General features: G+C 40.3%; 1 protein-coding gene across 8 annotated transcripts in view; it reads right to left on the reverse strand.

Moving 5' to 3' along the window:
- Window positions 1-10,201, reverse strand: part of arhgef28a (Rho guanine nucleotide exchange factor (GEF) 28a) — a 73,306-nt gene extending 63,105 nt beyond the window's left edge. For 7 of the 8 annotated variants that reach the window (XM_035526626.1, XM_035526625.1, XM_035526627.1 and 4 more), the window contains exons 1-2: window positions 9,997-10,201; window positions 2,075-2,126 (exon numbers count right to left, since the gene is read on the reverse strand). In XM_035526626.1, coding sequence (XP_035382519.1) covers window positions 2,075-2,107 — 33 coding nt within the window. In that variant the 5' untranslated portion in view covers window positions 2,108-2,126; window positions 9,997-10,201. Of the gene's footprint in view, window positions 1-2,074; window positions 2,127-2,235; window positions 2,320-9,996 lie in introns of those variants that run through there. The other variant, XM_035526624.1, reaches the window with a different exon arrangement.
- Between the last annotated feature and the right edge of the window lie 10,382 nt (window positions 10,202-20,583).

The raw sequence follows: 20,583 nt of genomic DNA on the forward strand, positions 1-20,583 counted from the left end.
CATGTCTTAGTAAGCCCCTGATATTACAGTGATGCATGAAGAGATGCTTCGGATATTTCTCACAGGTCACACTATTTAGAGGAAGTCTGGGAACACTAGCTGGCTAAGGGAGCTAATGGCTGAAATTGCAGGATGAATCTGCCCTAAGCTTTTTCTGTGCGTTTACCTAAGTTGGGAGGTGTCTTGTAGTTTGGCTAAGGTTGGAGCTATGCAAGCGGTAATGTGATTAATGTCAGAATTTTCAACTATGCAATTTTTTGTTAGTGCAACATATTTGTTTTTTTACATGCAGCCAGACTTCATTTCTTATTACCATTTCAGCTCCCATACCTGTCATTGCTTATTATAATTTAATAAACAATGAATAATGAATAAGAAACCAGCTTAAAAAGACATCATTACACAGTGTTCAGCCATGTTCATAATGTCATATTACAAAATTAGAGGAAATATGTTTGGTTAATAGCCTCGTAACCTTTTCAGTGTTCAGTTGATGGGCCTTTGGCATAGGAGGCCAAAGTTCTAACAGTTAGTCAGAAAAGCCTTTCAATTATGCTGCCCAGACAAGAAAATGGGTCCACGTGAGGATGAAGACTTATTCTACAGCACTCATTCAACTATGCAAATTTTACATAGAGATAGCTGCGAGAGATATTCTTACTCATGCAACAAGAATGAATGGTTTCAGTGATTACTTGATTCTTTGTTTACACAGAATAGCACAACCTAACCATATAGTCCTGTGAGGGAAACACTTGACCGGCTGAATTCTCAAGGACACCTGAAAGCATTTAACACGGCACAGGCTGACTATTATTCACACTCACATAGGCACACACACACACAAAAGTGCTTTTAGCTCCAGTGAATGAGCCCATTTGTCTATTGAGCCACAGCTTTTAAGTTGACATTATGTGAGTGCACCATAAACCCTAAACATATCCAGTTGGAATAACACTTTCTCCTAGGCACACACAGAAGAACAACCACAGGCTACATACACACAGTCTCTCTTCTGCACTCATGCATTCTGTTGCTCAGCCTTAAGTATGATTATGTATTTAACACTGATTCCATATACTTAGTAGTCGCAACCTGAGGTTTTCTCATATATAAAACTGGACAAAAAACATCACATGGCAAAAAAATTGTAGTAGTAGCCATGTTGAACCTGAAATTGCTTTATTTCTTAGCAACTACTTTGGTGTCCCTGTGCACAAGCATAGCAGCAAGAACTCTGTTTTTTGTATTACAAAGACTTACTATTGCTTTACAACTGTCTGTTCTTCATGCTATATCATGTTTTTTTCTACCAAAGGCTGCACAGTAACCATTCAGGAAAAGATTAAAATTATAAGCTATCAGCATTCTTAAGTGAGTTGTGAAGTTTGTTAATCATTTCCAATATACACTGAGGGAATGTTTAGCCACGTTCCAGGGGCCCTATCGCAAATGGCCAAATTAAAGCTTTTAGCTTTTATGTGTTAGTTCAGTCTAGTTTAATGTTTGCTATGTGTTAATTAAACATTAAACTTCCTGCTATGGATGTTAACACAGATTATTTAGGCAATTTAGGCAAAATTGTATTAGATATTATTACTTTTGCATTACATTTTGAATAATAAACTATTAGTATGCACAGGTAAGAATTTTGTTATAAGTGACTAAAGGGGTTGAGAAAGAGGATCAGAGAAAATGAATCTCTCTTAATGTCCTTGATATATACAGACAAACACACAGGGAAGGAACAGGCAAGGCCTCAAATAAATAAGTACTGTCATTTGGCAAGCAGACAGAATGAAAGGACAGATCCCAGGAGAACAAAGATACAAAACAATGAAAGGGATAGAATTTCACATGGGAGAGAGAGACACACACAAAGACAGAGAGAGCAAAAACACTGAAGATTTAGAAGATTTGGATGCCTACATGAGTGGACAACTGAAGTTATAGACATTCTTTTTTGCTGACTTCATTGTCACCAGGCACGTGTTCTCCCACATAAAATAGAGAGAAAATGAGAGATAGACAGATCTAAAAAAAGAAACTGAAAAACTTTGTTTCTGATACTCACATAAAGAGGCACCTCTTGTCTACTCAACTCCATCAGATCATTATACCCTCATCTGCAAAGAAAGCACATTTAGTTATTAAAAATAAGGGCCAGAGGGATGAAAATACATCTGCACAAAAATACCTGCTCAACACAGGCCAAGCCATATGTTCAAAGCATACCCAACTGCAATGTGCCAGTGTGCTTTCCACACACAGAAGCTGGTTAGGAAAACACAGGGAGCCTAAATAATCATCTGTGCAAAGCATACCGAAACTGCAGTGTGCCAGTATGCCTTCCACACACAGAGGCTGGTTAGGAAAACACAGAGAGGACAAATGTCTATTCACCAAAAACAAAACATGACATTCAACTGGGGTCATTGATAGAGAGAGAGAGAGAGAGAGAGAGAGAGAGAGAGAGAGAGAGAGAGAGAGAGAGATAGCATGAGAGAGAGCGAGAGAGTATGAGATAGAGAGAGCATGAGAAAGAGAATGCAAATAGTACACAAAAGAACAAAAAGGGTACAGCAGAATTTAAGGCTAAATTTCACTATAAACAGTGGGAAGATTCACAAAAGTGCTTGGCTAGCTTGGTTAGTCACAAAAGAACTTTTGGTTGTAGTATAGCCACAAGCGAAGTGCAATGCCAGCAAAAAAAAAAAAAAAAAAGTATTTACAGTTTAGTATCTAATACCACACACTATGATCAACCAATGTTTCAATATGATTTGCTTACTCACAGGTTCATCTGGCATTCTCTTTAATTAAGTCAAATTCCCAAAGCAAAAAAGATTCAGTGAATCTGGCTTCTATTACAGAAGCTTCCAATACAAACAAAATGCGGTTAAAAGTATAATTTTGTATACAAGTATAATAAAAATCTTATTACATTTTGTAGTATTAGTACATTTTGGTAATAAACATTTTAGTATTAAATACTTTGAATTGCCACTGGATATGAAAGGTGCTGTACAAATAAGATTGCCTTCACCTGGGTGGCTGGCTCACTGTAAATAACTAAATGTCTTATTCAAGCACCAGCATGCTATTTTAAGACTTATAGACGCCTGTTAGTGAAAAGTCTGTATCATCCCATTTTGCTTACCAGTTTGGAAACAACATTATTTGCGTTATGATATTATGCATCAACCTAGTGATTGCTTGCAGTGTTCGTGAAGCAATGTTCACAGGTCTCACTAACCTCCACTATAAGGGGAATATTATCCACCCTCTCTTTACTTAACGCCATACATTATGTCTCTTCACAACCCCTCCCATATACTACCTGTCTAAGTGCAGCTCATGCAAGTACAAAACAACTAACAGGCAGAACAGGCCATCTGCCTGTAGAGAAATTTCCTAATTGGTTATTAGTAAAGAAACTGTGCTGCACTTTTTTTATTGTTATTGACAGTGTGCAGGACAGTCACTGTGACATTTTTCCTCAGAGTATCTATTTTAGAAAAAAATATGACAGTTTAGCTAAAGCATTTTTGTTTTTGTTTTGATTACTATTTCTCATAACATCTTTAAGCTGACTAAGGGGTTATGACTAAATTACAGTTTACGATTTCAGGTCCCTCATTTTTGGCAAAATGGCATCTCCGTGGCATTCTGTTGACACCTGGCTGTAACTCTATATGACTGTTTCAGCCACTCACACAGCGCCATGTGCACACACACTAGTTCACAAATCAACCAACTCATTATTACTGCATGATGGTGCACCATGTGATGGATATCAGCAGCACAGTGGAAAACATCCAGGAGGCTGGGTAAACATAGACATGTACAGAGAAAGAGACCACAGATTTACATTTACAGCATTTAGCTGATGCTTTTATCCAATGCGACTTACAATTATGACTGAGATGAAAGGGCCTTGCTCAAGGGACCAACAATGGCAACTTGCGAGTGATGGGGCTTGAACTGGCAACCTTCTGATTACTAGTCAAGTACCACTGAGGCACCACTGCCCCACAGATGCTTTCAGATGCTATCTATCACTGTGGTGTAGTGTTTGTGATGGGGCAAGCAAGGTCAGATGCTAGCAGATGGATTGTAGAGCGATGGATTTATTGTATTCTAAGTTTGTGGTTGATGAACAAGCCAGGGTCAAAACCAAGAAAGCAAAGACAGGGGTAATCCAAATCATTAAGGTAAACAGTCCGAGTCCAAAAAAAACCAGAGCAATCATAAACCAGGAAAACTATTCCAAAAAGGGGAAGGCAAAAATCAGAAGTCAGAAAAGCAAAAAACAAAACCGATACACAGGATAGAAATCAAGAAAAGAACTCTTGGTATGCACAGTAGATACTAGTGTCAATACTTCACAATACTGGGAAGTTCTAGGCAAGTTTAAATACAGTTGAATGCAGAGAAACAGGTGATACCAATATTCCAGTGATGAGGATCTGAAGGAACGTGTATGATTGGTTGAGTCGTTAGCCGGGTGACGGACAACATGTTGGGTGTTGTAGTGTGCTTGGGGTTCAGCTGACACGACAGTACTCCCCCCAAAGAGTCTGGGACGGCCGAGGTATGAGGACGCCCGCAACAACCAATGACCGGTGCATAAGACGGCCGAACCTGCCCGAAAACCTCCAGAAGGAAGACGGCGAGGGCATCTCCGAGAACGAGGAGCAGGCCTGTCAGGATCCAGGACATCACAATGAGGGACCCAGCTCTGTTCCTCAAGACCAAACCCCTCCCAATCAACCAGGTACTGGACCAAATTCCCTTGTCTCCTGGAGTCCAGAATGTGACGTACTGCATACACCAGGGTGCCGTCATAGTCAACCGGTTGAGGTGGAGTGTCGCCGGGAGACACCTCATCCAAAGGACCTGGAATGACAGGCTTGAGAAGCGAGACATGGAATGACCTAGAAATCCGGTAATGTGCAGGCAGATTGAGTTGGTAAGTCACTTCATTTATGCGTTTGTGTACTTCGAAGGGACCGATATACTTAGAACCCAGTTTGCGACATGAACCCGGTTTACGGAAATCCCGCGTAGAGAACCATACACAGTCTCATGGCTGATATACAGGAGTAGTTCCTCTATGTCTATCTGCTAGTTCCTTATATCATTGGAGTGCGTGTTCAATTCGCTGGTGTGTCTCCTCCCATACCCTCTCACTGCATTGCATCCATTCATCCACAGTGGGGATATCGGTCGTGATCAAGGTCCACGGGGCCATCAGGGGCTGGTAGCCTAGGAAACACTCAAAAGGCGTTATGTTAATAGAGGAACTCATGAGCAAGTTTTGGGCGATTTCTGCCAAAGGAAGGAAAGTGGACCAGTCTGAGGGATTGCACAAACAAAAACAGTGCAGGAACTTGTTTAATTCTTGATTAGTCCGTTCGCATTGGCCATTGGACTGTGGGTGATAACTGGACGTAAGGCTAATGGCAACTCCTATGTGTTCAAAAAAGGCTGACCACATAGGGACATGAATTGAGGTCCCCGGTCCAACAAGATGTCTTCCAGGATGCCGAATATACGGAACACTTGGTTGAACAGGGTGTCTGCTGTCTGAAGAACTGTGGGTAATCCAGGGAAGGCAATAAATCATACGCCATTTGAGCAGGGTAGGTCAGTGATGAAATCAATGGCTATATGGGACCAGGGTCTCTCGGGAATGGGGAGTGGCATGAATTTACCTGCAGGTAGAGTCTTAGGGGTTTTGCTTTAGCTGCTTACAGAACAGGAAGAAACGTACTTGTGTAAGTCGCTTGTGATCGTCTCCCACCTATATCGGCTAGCAAGGAGCTGTTGAGTGCTAGTCTCACCGGAATGTCCCGTAGTGAGTGAAGAATGAGCCCAGGTTAACAGCCAATCCCAACATGACACCGCTACGTAACGTCTCCCTGCAGGACAATCTTTTGGGATGATGGTACCTTGTGTGGCTTGTTCAATTTCCTCGTCTATCTCCCAACATATGGATGCCAAATGTACCCAGGTGGGAAGGATGTTTTCCTGGTCGTTAGAGTCCTCCTCCATCTCCCCTGGGTAAATGCAGGACAGGGCATCAGCTTTAGTATTGCGGTACCCCAGACGAGACATAATCCTGAAATAGAATCTAGAAAAGAACAATGACCAAACATTCAACCGTTTGGCTGACCGCATATATTCCAAATTCCAGTGATCTGTGATCACAAAACAATGGTTGGTTAGGCCCCTCCAGTGCTTCCATTCTTCTAAAGCCAGTTTGATGGCTAATAGTTCACATTCTCCTATTCCATAGTTACGTTCAGCCGGGGACAGTTCACGGGAAAAATACATCAAGGGGTGTAGTTTGGAAGCCTCGTGTCTCTGAGATAGAACAGCCCCTACGCGTATGTTCAAGGCGTCTACCTCCACCACAAACGGGATAGATGGGTAAGGATGTCGAAGAAGGGGAGCAGTGGTAAATGCTTCCTTTAGCTGTCTGAATGCTTGCACTGCCTCTTGGCTCCAGTGGAGCTTGGTTGCTGCTCCTTTCAGGAGGGCTGTAAGAGGAGCTGCTATGCTACTGAAGTTCCTAATGAAGTGTCGGTAGAAGTTTGCAAAATCAAGGAAACTCTGGAGCTTCTTGACTATGGTGGGTGTGGGCCAAGTGAGAATGGTCATCCATGGTGATATCGCCCTGGTTGATTACATATCCCAAGAAGGTCATAGTAGTGAAATGGAACTCACATTTCTCTCCTTTCACACACAGTCCATTGACCAGGAGTTTCTTCAAAACAGAATGGCCGTTTCATATGTGAAATTCCAGATCCTGTGAGTATATGAGGATGTCATCGATATACACGATCACATACTATGTATTCACGAAGTGTGTCGTTGATGGAAGACAGATGGCGCTACACTGAGACCATAAGTCATAACTTTATATTCATAGTGACCCCTGGTGGTTCTGAAGTCTTCCACTCGTCTCCTTTTTTTTATACGTATCAGGTTGTATGCACTACGGAGGTCTAATTTGGTGAAGTATTTGGCTCCTCTAAACTGTTCTAGGACGACAGGGACATGCGGTAACAGGTATGCATATTTTCTAGATATCTGGTTGAGGTTGCAATATAAAATATTCCGGTGATGAGGATCTGAAGGAATGTGTATGATTGGTTGAGTCGATAGCCGGGTGATGAACAGCATGTTTGGTGTTGTAGTGTGCTTGGGGTTCGGCCAATGTGACAATGTTCAGGCTGAGGCTTAGAGAAAGATGACTTTTAATATGCAGATCAGACAGTGGGTACAAGTTATTCACTCTTCTGTAAGAGCAAAACAACAAGAAAAAACTTTGTAATTTCAACCTCAGTTAATCTAACAAAAGAATACTAAACTTGTTCTGCAGTTAGCCAAAGAATCTAAAGGACAAGCCAAGAGATAATGCACGAACTGCTGTTAAATCAAGTATAGGATTCTTCATCCAGGACACCTGCATAGGTGTGATGTGTTATGTTCATGTTTGTCTCTAATAGTTGGACAGCATGACATGAGAGTAGACAATATTAGAACTTTCACACACACACGCGCACACACACACACACACACACACACACACACACACACACACACACACACACACACACACACACACATACACACGCGCACGCACGCACACGGTCATGGGGATGGTTATCAGGGCCTTTATGATGTATCTGGCATAAAGAAAACAATATGCTGCTGTTTCAAAAACATGCCTAAACTGTTGATTCTCATCCAACCATCCTGGTACAGACACACGCAGGATTTTGAGGGAATGGGAATTTGCTATGAAATCTGTGCAACTACTTTAAAAGAAAGAGGGAAAGAAAGAAAGAAAGATGCAGAGTATCAGGCAAACTGAGCAACTGACTGCTTGATGACTACTAGTTTTTCTAAAAGAAACTGACCTGACTTTGTCCAGACACTTAAATTCCACGTTATTAAAACACAAATCACAAACAGACCTGCACTACATTATCAGAAGACAATGAAACTGACCAGACACTGTCACTACACTGGGCTATGCAAGCAAAGCTGGTCCTAATGTAGTATAGTATATGTGACCTAAATTGCAGCATTACTACAATCAAAACAACCCAAGAGACATCTGACAAGTAACTGAATTAATTACTGAATAAAAGAAAGAATATGTTATACTGCTTCCGTTGTGGCCAATAATAGCACATTTATTGGGAATAACTACAAAAAACAAACATCAATGAGTATCAGCATGTATCTACACAAACATATAACTGCCACAGACACTGGAATCATACAACAATTAATTTTTTATTTGAGCCTGTGATCTGCAAGTTATATACATGTGGCTGATTTTGTTTATTGCTTTATATTTTGCATTGTAGATATTTTGCATTGTGTAAATCACAATGCAACCATTATGCTGACAAAAATATATTAAATTCACTGATCATTTCCTTGTCTGTTTTTCCCCTCAGGTATATGGTTTTCAAAAGCACGTGTAAGTGCAGTCTTGTGTGTGATGTCTGGAACAAAAAAAATTAAAACACTACACACTTGCAAACAAAATATAATGCACACACAAACAAAGAGAAGCCCATTCCAAGCTCACTTAAAATACACCAACCTGACTTAATTAAATATAGTAAGTACTAACGGGAGTCTCTGTTCCTGCTATGAGAAAGTAGGGTTCAGTGAAATCACACTGCATTCTGGCTTTACTCCTGGTAAGTTACAATGTGGGAGTTCTGCCTGTGTGTTTGTGGCAGTACATTTTGAATCAATTTTCTACATAACTGCTCTTTCCTGCTTTATAATATATAATATATATATATATAAATTGCCACTTTGCCTGATAATTAAATACTGTTTGATAAACAAGTAGGACAGGGCTTTAAATTGTCTTTGTCTTGGAGTTCATCTCTGGCCCTACAGTCCATATAATATATGGAGGGCCACTGCCATAAGGAAGGAGGAAGTAAAATCTCTCCTGATAATCAGGACACACTGGACTGGGCCCTGCCTCCCCTTTTCTGACAAACTGCTATTTGTACCTCATACAGCAACTCTTACATGTGTTCGGAGAAACAAGGCTTCAATGCAGAATTACTTATAATGACAGAATGACTGAAAACTAAGAACAGAAATATCCACATTTCTTTATGCAACATCAATAGGTATTATTTACTATATGTGCTATAATCTGTTCCACTTTCACATTTGACGTGCGTGCACTTCTAAACTAGATGAACCAGGTAGTGTGATGTGAAAATATTTAAAAAGGTAGTCACATCAAAGCGACATGTGATGTGCTATCGGGGAGTACGAATGTGTTGAGGAAATTCTCTCACACTGCCGTAGTGGAAACTGCTTGCACATGCGAGCGCACGATAAGAAAGAAAACGTACTAGGCTGTTTAAAGGCTCTTTACAGGTTGCTTAGAACAGCAGACTCACACAGAGCTTAGTATAATAATTTAATAATGTGTAGTATAATAATTTATAGCACACTAGCCTGAAACGAATAACTGCTGAACTGCACCTTGAGTACGAGTCTGGGTTTAAGGTCGTACTGTTCGCATATTCACCCAAAACTAAAATGTTAACTCAGCTGAACAACAGCCAAACTATGTCAGATATGCCTATTTAAAAATGGTAATGACAGATGATTTTGGAATGATTCATTCAAGCTTTTCAATGAGTCATTCAAGCGTTTATGTAAAGAAAAAAACAGTTAGACTCAGGTACTAGTTCCCATGGTTCCCACTTGTCAACCACCAAACAGCTTTCAATGGCGTTTGCGTAGGCGGTTTCATTACCTAGAACAATTCTAGGTTGGTCAGGGTAACCGACTATACATAACATGTCATATACAGTGCCTTGTCGCAAACAACTTCAGGATACATTGTCGTTAGCATGTGAAATACCTTTACTTTACGATATTAGCCCACAGCGTGTGGACATGTCGCACCTGAACACTTTTGTGTAAACTTACCTCAGTCCATGCAACGGAGAGTTCTAAAACTTCACAAACAACGCCGATTTACTGCTGTAAACAATCCGGTTTCATTAAAACAGGCATTTCCAAAGCACTTGCTACTGATGAACGTTATACAATATAGTTTAGACGAAAATTAGGTTAAGCAAGATGCCCGATATGCATGGGTACTGCTATGTGTAAGCGTTACCGCTGCCGACTTCCAGCGTCTCAGTTCGGCGGTACCCGGCGTTATAGCCCTTCCCCGGGGATCGGTGTCACGGAGGGAAACACAGCTACAGCAGTCACGTGTTTGAACCTGGTTTTGACGCACACTGGGTGTTCTGCGTCCTTAACCCTCTCCACTACAACACGCAACAGATGTTCACTGGATAGGTAGCTTGATTAAGATGCGCTGTTCGTTCATAAAACTGGCTTCGCCTGTCAAACACGAATGCAGCACGGCAATGGTCATATTCTGTATTATGCTCTAGTACGTATCTCATATTAGAGACCATCAGCTCAGCCAGTATGTATTTTTATCTACAGTTCTTCTACTCTAGTTACACGAATCAGATCATACCTCATCTCATTTCTCAAAAGATTTTTAAAAGTATATGCTGATTTGAAACAGTGTAATTCGGGCAATGTAATTGAGCTTCTGTTCAAAAGTAATTGAAAATTATATGTATGCAATATACATCCTTTTAATTCCAAAGACCTTATGGAGTTAATTCTGTTATAAATAAATTCTATTCTCTGAGTATAAAATACAGTATATTTCTCCAAAGAGTCACAGATCATTTCAGCATCTTTAAAAAGGAATCACTCAGGATCAAGTCATCAAAATGCCCCTGGCAACTAAACAGGAAACTCTAGGGTAACCAATGAGGGCTCCCACCCTTCCTGTATCTTCCTCAGAGGGTTGGGCAAATTCTGAGGACCTCATATCTCAGTCAGAAATCTATTTGGAAAGCCAATTGGTGCTTGACTAGGAAATATATGTTAGCAGTGCACCATCTAGAGGTGATCTATGGAAACACCATGAAGTGAAGTATAGTTGAAGTATATTCTTATAATATATGACATTTTAAAAAGTCTCCTATATTATGTTCAATAACACATAGGATCTAGCTAATTATTTTGTTCTTACATCAGGAATCTGTTAATATTTAAAGTTGTTATTTAGTCATTTATTGGATTTAATTAATAATTCATGTATCTATTTATTTATAGAAAAATAAATAAGATAACGACAGTAACAAGTAAAGACAGTAACAGTAACAGTAAAGATAGCCTAATGCAATATTTCAGATTCTATTTTTAAGTTTTGTAAAAGGCATGAATTTGATCAAGCAATCAATATTTAGTACTTTGTATTGATTTATTTATATTATTCAGTTGTCATATCTGTAGTCTCCAGCCAGCCTCGTGTAAACTACATTCCCCATAAACACCCTGTCTGTTCCCAATATCCCATCTATTAGTTTCACCTGTGTCTAGTTATGCCTAATGTTTTTGTTTATTTATACCTACCTGTGTCAGTCTCTTATTGTCAAGTCTCAATCATCTTATGTCAGTTTCTAATCTATTATTCTTTGTACTTGTTTGTGATTTTGGAGTTAAGTCTGGTTTCCCTGTTTTTGATCTATTGCCTGTTCCCTGTAGGATTTGTCTATCTGTTTGCTTGTTTTTATTGGTATTGGACCTGGCTTGTTTTATGACAGTTTTTGGATTTCCCTGTGAGTACTTTTATTAAACCCATTAATGTATACATGGAAAACCCAAAAATGCTTTAATGTATAAATGGATTGATAACAGAAACACAGAGCTGTTTGTGTTGTAAATCATTGAACATTAAGATTACAATTCTTTTACTCACACAACAGCATCTGACATGCAGATTCTCTCATTTCACTTTCCTGTTTGTATTCAGGTGTAGATCTGCAGTAAAGTACTCTTGGTTCATAGTATAACAAGACCTGGTTTTGACAGGGACCAGGGCTGTGAGTGAGAGTTGTATTGTCCACTGTCCACTGTCTTCACATTACAAAGAGTTTAAGTGCACAGTACACAAGTAACCCAGTTATTCTCTGTTGTTGTAATTAATATGTAGTTCTCTGTAATATCATAGTCAAATTAATTTATATATAGTGTTTTTTTTACAACAGCCATCGTCACAAAGTACCTTTTCGGATATCCAAGTCCAAGTCCAATTGTATTGCTGACACCATTTTGGTGTCAGCTACTGCCGCTTAGGCACTTCCAGATCTGCCTCGAGCTTCCATTATGCATCCAGGGCTCCAGACCTCCTGTCTCCAGTGGCTGCCCCTTACCCCTGGGGCTTGAGATATCTACAATGTGAGTTAGAAGTTACAGTGTGATGATTTAGGTTAAAACGGATTAATAAATCTTATTCTTCATTTTATTAGAAAAAAGTGCCAAAGACCCTTGTGTTTATCAGACATCTGTCTGCAAGAAAGTGGTCAGCACATTATCCATCAGCTGGAAAAAGAGGGTGTTGTGTAAGGCTCAAACAGAACTGAAACAAATCTCAACAGAAACTCATCACAGAATCACTAACAAAACAGGGTACCAGACTCACCATGACTGTTGGACCAGAAAAAGGCCATTTCTCAGATCATGCAGGCAGATAAGAAGAGAAGGCACTTGGCACCATCATGGCAAGATCCTGATGTGATGGAGTCCATCAATAAGGCCTTGGGTCCACAGAGGGATTTCATTGATGCACTCTCTGGTGAAGACTATGTGAGCTTGTCATACATCAAGTCAGTGTGTCACCTGCTCAAAGTCAGAGTCTTGAACCTGAATGATGACAGTGAGCTAACAAAAATGATGGACGACAATTCCTGACTACCTCATTGACAAATACCAGGATCCCACAACTGATGCCCTGGTGGTTGTGGTTATGCTTGTTGATCCAAAGTTCAAGACCCAATACATTGACAGTGATAAGAAAGAAGGAATACAAGCAAGAGCTGTGTCTGAGCTGGAGTCCCTGCAGAACAAATGTACAAATATAGCAAAAGCATAAAGCAGCATCTCCTCCCTCATCAAAGAATTCATCAAAGAGCCCTGAAGCAGAATAACATACATCAACAGAGAAAATGAAGAAATTCCTGGGCAGCTTTTTGAAAACCTCAGGTGTTGTAACTTCAGTTGCCGCTACATCTCTTTCCCTACCTCTAAAATAGGCAATAAAAGAGGAACTATAAGGCCTACCTGTCCACACCAAAGATGGTGAAGATGGTGAGATGGATCCTATGGAATGGTGGAGATTCAACAAGGGAAATGTTCCAAGGGTTATCCAAATAGTGAGAAAGTATTTGTTAAGTCAAATTTATTTTATTTATGTTTGTGGTGAGGTGTGGGTAACTCCTCTATAGCTTCACTGACATAACATTATAACAAAGGTACACATATAAAAAAAATCAAAGGGAATTAGAAAGTGGTATAGTAAACGTCAGTAAGACAAAGGAGCTGATCGTGGATTGCAGCAAGAAGCAGGAGCGGCACTACCAACCTGTGAGGATCAGTGGAACCACGGTGGAGAGAGTAGATAGTTTCAGGTACCTTGGTGTTCACATCTCGCAGGACCTGTCCTGGTCCCGCCATACCAGCTCCCTGGCAAAGAAGGCTCGTCAGCGTCTTTACCACCTCAGATGCCTAAGGGACTTCAGACTGCCCTCCAAGGTACTGCGGAACTTCTACACCTGCACTATCGAGAGCATCCTCGCGGGGAACATCACAGTCTGGTTTGGGAATAGCACCAAGCAGGACAGACAAGCACTCCAAAGGGTAGTGCGTTCAGCAGAGCGCATCACTCACTCAGAACTTCCTGACCTGCAGACCATCTACCACAAGCGGTGCCAAACTCTGTTGAGGTCAGGGAGACGCTTCCGATCCCTGAAGGCCAAGACAGAGAGGCTGAAGAGGAGCTTCTTCCCACAGGCCATTCGGGCCTTGAATCAGGGAAACTGATAAAATGTGGGGACCACCACCACCACCACGTAACATGACTGTATATCTGTACATCTGTATATATAGATTTAGATTTATACTCAATTAACCTGTTACACAACAACTGTAGATATGGTATTATACAAAATGGATCTGTACATTCTGTAGATTGTGTACATATATACCCAACCATATACATTGTACATTGTGTATATAATCATAATATACATATATTGTACATACATTGTTAATATATTTTTGTACATACATAGAAGATATATATTTATCTGTATATATATATTTTTTCTCTATGCACCCCTGGTTCTCTTCCTCAGTTTGGACAGAGCACTCTCCACCATTTCACTGCGTGTTATACTGTGTATGACTATGTATGTGACGAATAAACCGAACTTCAACTTGAACTAGTAGGCCTATATGTATACGGCAGTGTGATTTATTATTTTATGTGAAGTAAAGTCACATTTCTATAGTAATGTATAATTATATTTATGGCCCCGTGTAGATGGTATTTATGGTATTGTAAAGTGGCATAATAAAAAGATGGTTCTTAGCTTCCTTTTCAATATATGAAACATGAGGAAGAAAAGGTGCCTTCAAGTAAGAGAAGATTGAAGCAGGTAGATATTGAAGAACATGCAGGATAACCAGGAGAATATATAACTTATTATTTAGAAACCATTTTTTACATCTGGTACTCGGTGCTCACTTTTTTTTTTATTACTAAATATCAAGCTAGAATGTTAGCAATGCAAAATTTGTCACTAGTTTTTCAGCACTGCATCAGAGTGAAATTTCATCATTACCTGAATCTCCCAAAGACATGGAGGCTAAATACAGTTTATTCAGAAAATGTGTTTTCTGTAGGATGGATACCATCCCCCCCTTAAAGGCCAGGCTTGCCCTTGAATGTGTTCTAATTATGTATAAACCCGACATTGTTTTGTGAAGACCACTTGGACGTCAAGCAGTTTAGTGAAGACAACTGGCTGTAAGTTATATCGCCATGCCGCATTGGTATTCTGAGGGAGTAGCCATGGCAGGGGGTGGTGGGAGTAGCCACGGTGGCTGAGATGGGTTGAGGCTCAGTAGCATCATGACATCAGGGGTATGTGTACCTCAGCAGAACGAGAGAAAAGATTACTAGATATGTCCAGGTACGGGGATGTGTAAATTATGGAACTATAATGTGCAAAGATAGACTCTGGCAGATCTAGCTATGGCAGCAGAGCTAAAAGGATGGAGCCAGAAGGAACCACAGGTGTGAGGGCACCCTGGAACATCAGCCACTCTCAGTCAACAAACTTGAGCGACAAAAGAAAGGTGAAGTGACTGCATTATAACATCCCAGTTTACCATAATTGTCAATGCCCACAGACCCCCAGATCTACATCTTTACCTAAGATGGGAAATTAATAAATAATGTCTGACTGTACAGATTTTCAGGTTTTCAGCCTAGCCTTAAATATTATTGAGACTGTCTGAGTCTCGAACATTTTAAAGGAAGGTTATTCCATAGAGTGGGAGCTTTGTAAGAAAAAGCTCTGCCCCTTGCGGTAGATTTTCTTATTCTTGGTACTAGTAAAGAGCCTGCACCTTTTGATCTAAGCAGACGTGGTGGTCATAATACACTAGGAGTTCTCTAGGGTAATGTGGGGCAAGACCATTCAGTGCTTTGTAGGTCATTAGACTTATTATATAATCAATGCAAAATTTTACTGGGAGCCAGTGTAAAGTAGCTAAGGAGTGATGTGATCAAATTTTCTAGTTCTTGTAAGAACTCTGACTGCTGGAGCTTGTTTAGGCACTTAGGTGATACAATCAGATAGTAAGGCAGTAGAGTAGTCCAATCTTGAAGTGATTAACGCATGGACTAGCTTTTCTGCATCTTGTGAGGAGAGTATGTTCCTAATCTTTGCAATGTTTCTGAGGTGGAGAAAGGCAGTCTTAGAAATATTATTTACATGATCTTTGAACGAGAGACTGGGATCCATAATCACTCCAAGATTTACTTTAACTGTTAGAGAAGATGTGATTGGGAGACCATTGAGGTTCACTGAGTAATAAGATAGCAAGGACCTAGCTGTTTCTGGGCCTAATACCTCTGTTTTGTCAGGATTAACTGAGAGAAAAATTCTCAACATCCAGTGTGTGCCATTCTCTATGCATTCCTAAAATGATGCTAAAATGAAATATGTCTTCTGGTTTGGCTTAGACATATAGCTGAGTATCATTAGCATAGCATTGGAAACTAGCACAGTATTTACTTATAATGTCACCTAGAGGTATCATATATAAAGAAAAAAGAAGAGGCCCTAGAACAGCTAAATAGCTAACCTTATTGTATGCTGAGAAGTCTCCATTTATGTTAACAAACTGGTAGAGACAGGCTAGATAAATTTTAATCCAGGAAAGAGCTATTCCCCAAATCCCAACAACATTTTCGAGTCTGTCTAGAAAGATGTTGTGATCTATAGTGTCAAATGCTGCACTCAGATCATGCAATATAAGCAATGAGACATAACCCTGGTCAGAAGCCAACAACAGGTCACCAACTACTTTAATCAGTGCTGGCTCTGTACTATGATGAGGCCTAAACCCTGAATGAAAGAATTCATGTATCTGGTTCTGATTCAGTTATGATCTTAGCTGCTGAGCTATAGCTTTTTCTAGGGTCTTGGAAATAAAGGTTAGAGATTGTCCTGTAGTTTGACAGCTGACATGGATTGAGGTAAGATTTTTTGATAAGAGGTCTGACTACTGCTAATTTGAATGATTTATGGATGTAGCCAATGTTCAAGGATGAGTTTTTAAAATGTAGTAAAGGTTCAATTAATTCAGGTAGGATTTTCTTAAGAAAGTGTGTGGGCAGTGGATCTAGTAAGCAAGTGGAGGATTTTGAGCAGATCAGAGATGTAAATTCTGGCTCATGGATATGTGTAAAGGATTCTAAAGTCCTTTGGTCTTGGTTGATCTGATCTCCAAGTAACTGACCGATGTGATGTTAATACTCTGAATGTTATCTCTAATGTGCTTAATTTTCTCATTGAAGAAATTCATGAATTCATTACTACTATGTGATTTTGTAATCTGAGCACTGGTGTCAGTTTTATTCCTAGTAAGATGTGCAGTTGTACTAAATAAAAATCTAGAATTATTTTTGTTATTTTCTATTAGGGTAAAGAGATAAGCTGTTCAAGCAGTAATAAGTGTCTTTCTATACTTCAGAAGGCTCTCCTTCCATACAAGCTGGAAGACTACAAGTTTAGTGTGGCACCATTTATGTTCTATTTTTCAAGTGTTTTGTTTTAAATAGTGAATGTGAACATTATGCCAAGGTACTAATTTTTTGTCCCTATTTTTTTCCATTCTTACATGGAGCAACAACATTGAGTGTTCAGTGGAATTCTGATTCTAAACATTCAATCATTTGATTAAGTTCCATGAGGTTTGAGGGTATCCTAGTTGCAAATGATAAGTATGGGAGATTCACAATAAATGTAGATGCAGTGACTGACGTGATCATGCATCTGGTGTGATAGCAAGGCGAGGTTACTAAATTGTGGCTCATATGTAGTTCAAATGAAATGAGGGAATGGTCTGAGATGGCAACAGTATTGGTAGTATAACTATGTCCTCTATGCCTACACCATATGTCAGTACTAAATCAAGCGTATGTCCACCAGAGTGTGTGGGTTCTTTTATACATTGGGTGAAACCAATTGATTCTAATATAGAACTAAAGGCCAATCTCAGAGGGTCTTGCACACTACCAAAGTGAATATTGAAATCACCAACAATAATGGCTCTTTCTACTAGTGTAATCTAGAGATTAGAGAGGAAATCTGCAAATTTGTTAATAAATTCTGAATAAGGTTCTGATGGCCTGTAGATGACAGTTAGTGGAAGAGGCTGGCTTCTTATCACTGGCTACATCATTAATGCTAGTAAAAATAATTTCAAAGGACTCGAAATCATAACCAGCTTTTTGGATTATCCCTAATGTGTCAGTATTAATAACTGCAATGCTGTCTCCACGGCCAATTAGATGAGGGTGGTGTACATAGCTGTAGCCAGAAGGACAAATTTCGTTTAAAGCATTTAAGTACTCATTTGGCTTGATCCAGGTTTCTGTTAGACAAAGTACATTCAATCTATGATCTCTTAGGATTTCACTTATTATGAGCACTTTAGATGTTAGGGAGCTAACATTTAGTAAACCCAGCTTTAGATGAAAGGTTCAGGCAGTGTTCTGCGAATCAGTTACTTTAATACTAATTAGGTTATTAAGACATGTTTTTCTTTGTTTTCTATATTTCGGCTCAGTTCAGGGAACAGGACCAGTGTCAATATGATGAACCTTGGGTGATGTCTCATAGTGATCAAGAGATGGTTGATTTAGCCTCTTTGTCTGCTATCTGGCCTCCTCTCTTGTCATTGACCTAGAAGGTCTTGATTAACTAGAATATGGCTTATGTTACAGGAAAGGAGAGCAGCGCCCTCCCTGGTAGGATGGATACCATCCCACCCTACAAAGCCAGGCTTGCCCACAAATGTGGTCCATTTATCTATTAACCCCATATTGTTTTGTGAGCACTACTTGGACATCCAGCAGTTCAGCGAAGATAATCAGCTGTACATTATATTGCTGCGCCGCATTGGGATGGGACCAGAGCATACTACAGCATCGGACATCACTTTCACTAATTGACAAACCTCTGCAATATTATTTTTAATAATCTCTGACTGGCAAAGGCATATATTGTTAGCTCCTACGTGAATGACTATCTTAGAGAACCTATGCTTGCTTAAAAACATAAGATTACCTGCAATGTCTGGCGCCCTTGCCCTCAGTATACAGCTAACTGCTGCTGATGATGTCCCTAAAGGCCTAGCTAAGTGGGGAAAACCTGTTGGACATGCGAATTGGGGATGTGTAGTGCTCCGGTGGGCAAGTCGAAGCTTGGCTATTTGGTCGTAACGTCACCCATTCGCTGCGAGGGATGTAGTGCCGGAGTTGAAGGCTTGCTAACTTCCCCTAAGGCATCTTTATCTTTACTTATATATATATATTTAAAACTCTTACTTCATCCCACAGTTGGCAAAAGTAACAACACAAAGTTCTGTTTTATAATAAAGTGTGAGGCAGCAATACGAATAACTGGTAAGATTCATGTATATAATGTAGAAAATAAGAAAATGAAGGATGCTGCCCAGCCAATTCATGCTCCCAGTATGACAGATGCCGCTCTACCAGTTCTGCCTGTTTCTCACACCAGGTCTGTTCCTGTGGCCATGCCTCCAGACCTTTTGGACCTGCCTCTGCTGATTGCCTCCAGACCTACTGAACCCACTGGCACTAACCGCAGCCGTGTCTCCAGATCTCCTGGAGCTGCCACCAGCCACAGCCACGCCTCCGGACCTCCCAGTCCCACTGCCAATCACTGCCAACCCTTCAAACCTTCCTCCCGTCTCATCTGCTTCATGCTCCCCACCCGTCTCGCTCCCATCTGTGTCTCCTGCTGCCTCTGCCTTGTGGTTCCCACCCATCCTGGCCTGGCCTGTGTCTCCTGATGCCCGTGGGCTTCCCGGGGAGGGGGGGGGGGGTACTATCATGACTGGTCCCTCCCTAACATCCTGTCGTCATGGTAATCCTGTCTCATGTCTTCATTTTGCTTTGCTTCCTTGTTCTTCTGCTCCTTGTTTAACTTTCCCTGCCTTTCAGTTGTAGCAACCGTATCTTGTTTAGTTCTTGTTATACCATGTATTTAAACCCTGTGTTTTTCCTCTTAGTTTGCTGGTCATTTGTGATTCCATGTGTCTTTTGTATGTGCTCTACCTCTGATAGATTTAATCCATGCCTTGTATGTGATTGCTTGTTATTTTTGTTATAGTCTGTCTTGTGTTGTGTTGTGTTTTACAATGTATTCCCATACTCCCTGCATTGGCTCTGTGACCATGGAATGTACAAATGACTCTGATTATGGATCTGTCCTTAATAAATCTTGCTCTTCTCAGGGTGTCCACCTACTACGTGCTGGATTGTCTCAGGGGCATCTTTGCACCACCTGCATCTGGGGTCCTGCCTGGTGTGGTAGATCCATTGATACTGACTTTGGGTTTAACGCTGTGCAGCCATGATTAGTGCCTCTGTACTGTCTTTCATTCCTGCCTTCCAGCCATTGGTAGGAATTCTCCATATCAGTCACTCCAGTCAAAACGTCTTCCAGTCAAATAGCTTCTTGTCTCAGTCATGTACCACAAAAAGCTCTATCTATAAAAAAAGCTCATAAGTTGACAACAAAATCAAAAACATGCAATGCAATGGCATTGCCATTCAATATGGTGGATGAAAGTAACACTTTTGACTAAAGTTGTGTGATGACAAAATCTGAGTGCTTCTGAGTGAGGTCAAACTGGGTCCAAATACATTGATGTGTAGATGTTTGGGAGGTGTGGTTGAGAAAGTCATCACAGCGACACTTTTATAGTGAGACTCTGTTGGCATATAAGATGCTATGAGCTTGTGGATAGCATTTATTCTGAAATGGATATTTTCGAGCTAGATGTCCTGGATGACTTTTATTCTTTGAATCCACATACAGT

This window comes from Electrophorus electricus, chromosome 5 (genome assembly GCF_013358815.1).
Source record: "Electrophorus electricus isolate fEleEle1 chromosome 5, fEleEle1.pri, whole genome shotgun sequence".
Lineage (NCBI taxonomy): Eukaryota > Metazoa > Chordata > Actinopteri > Gymnotiformes > Gymnotidae > Electrophorus > Electrophorus electricus.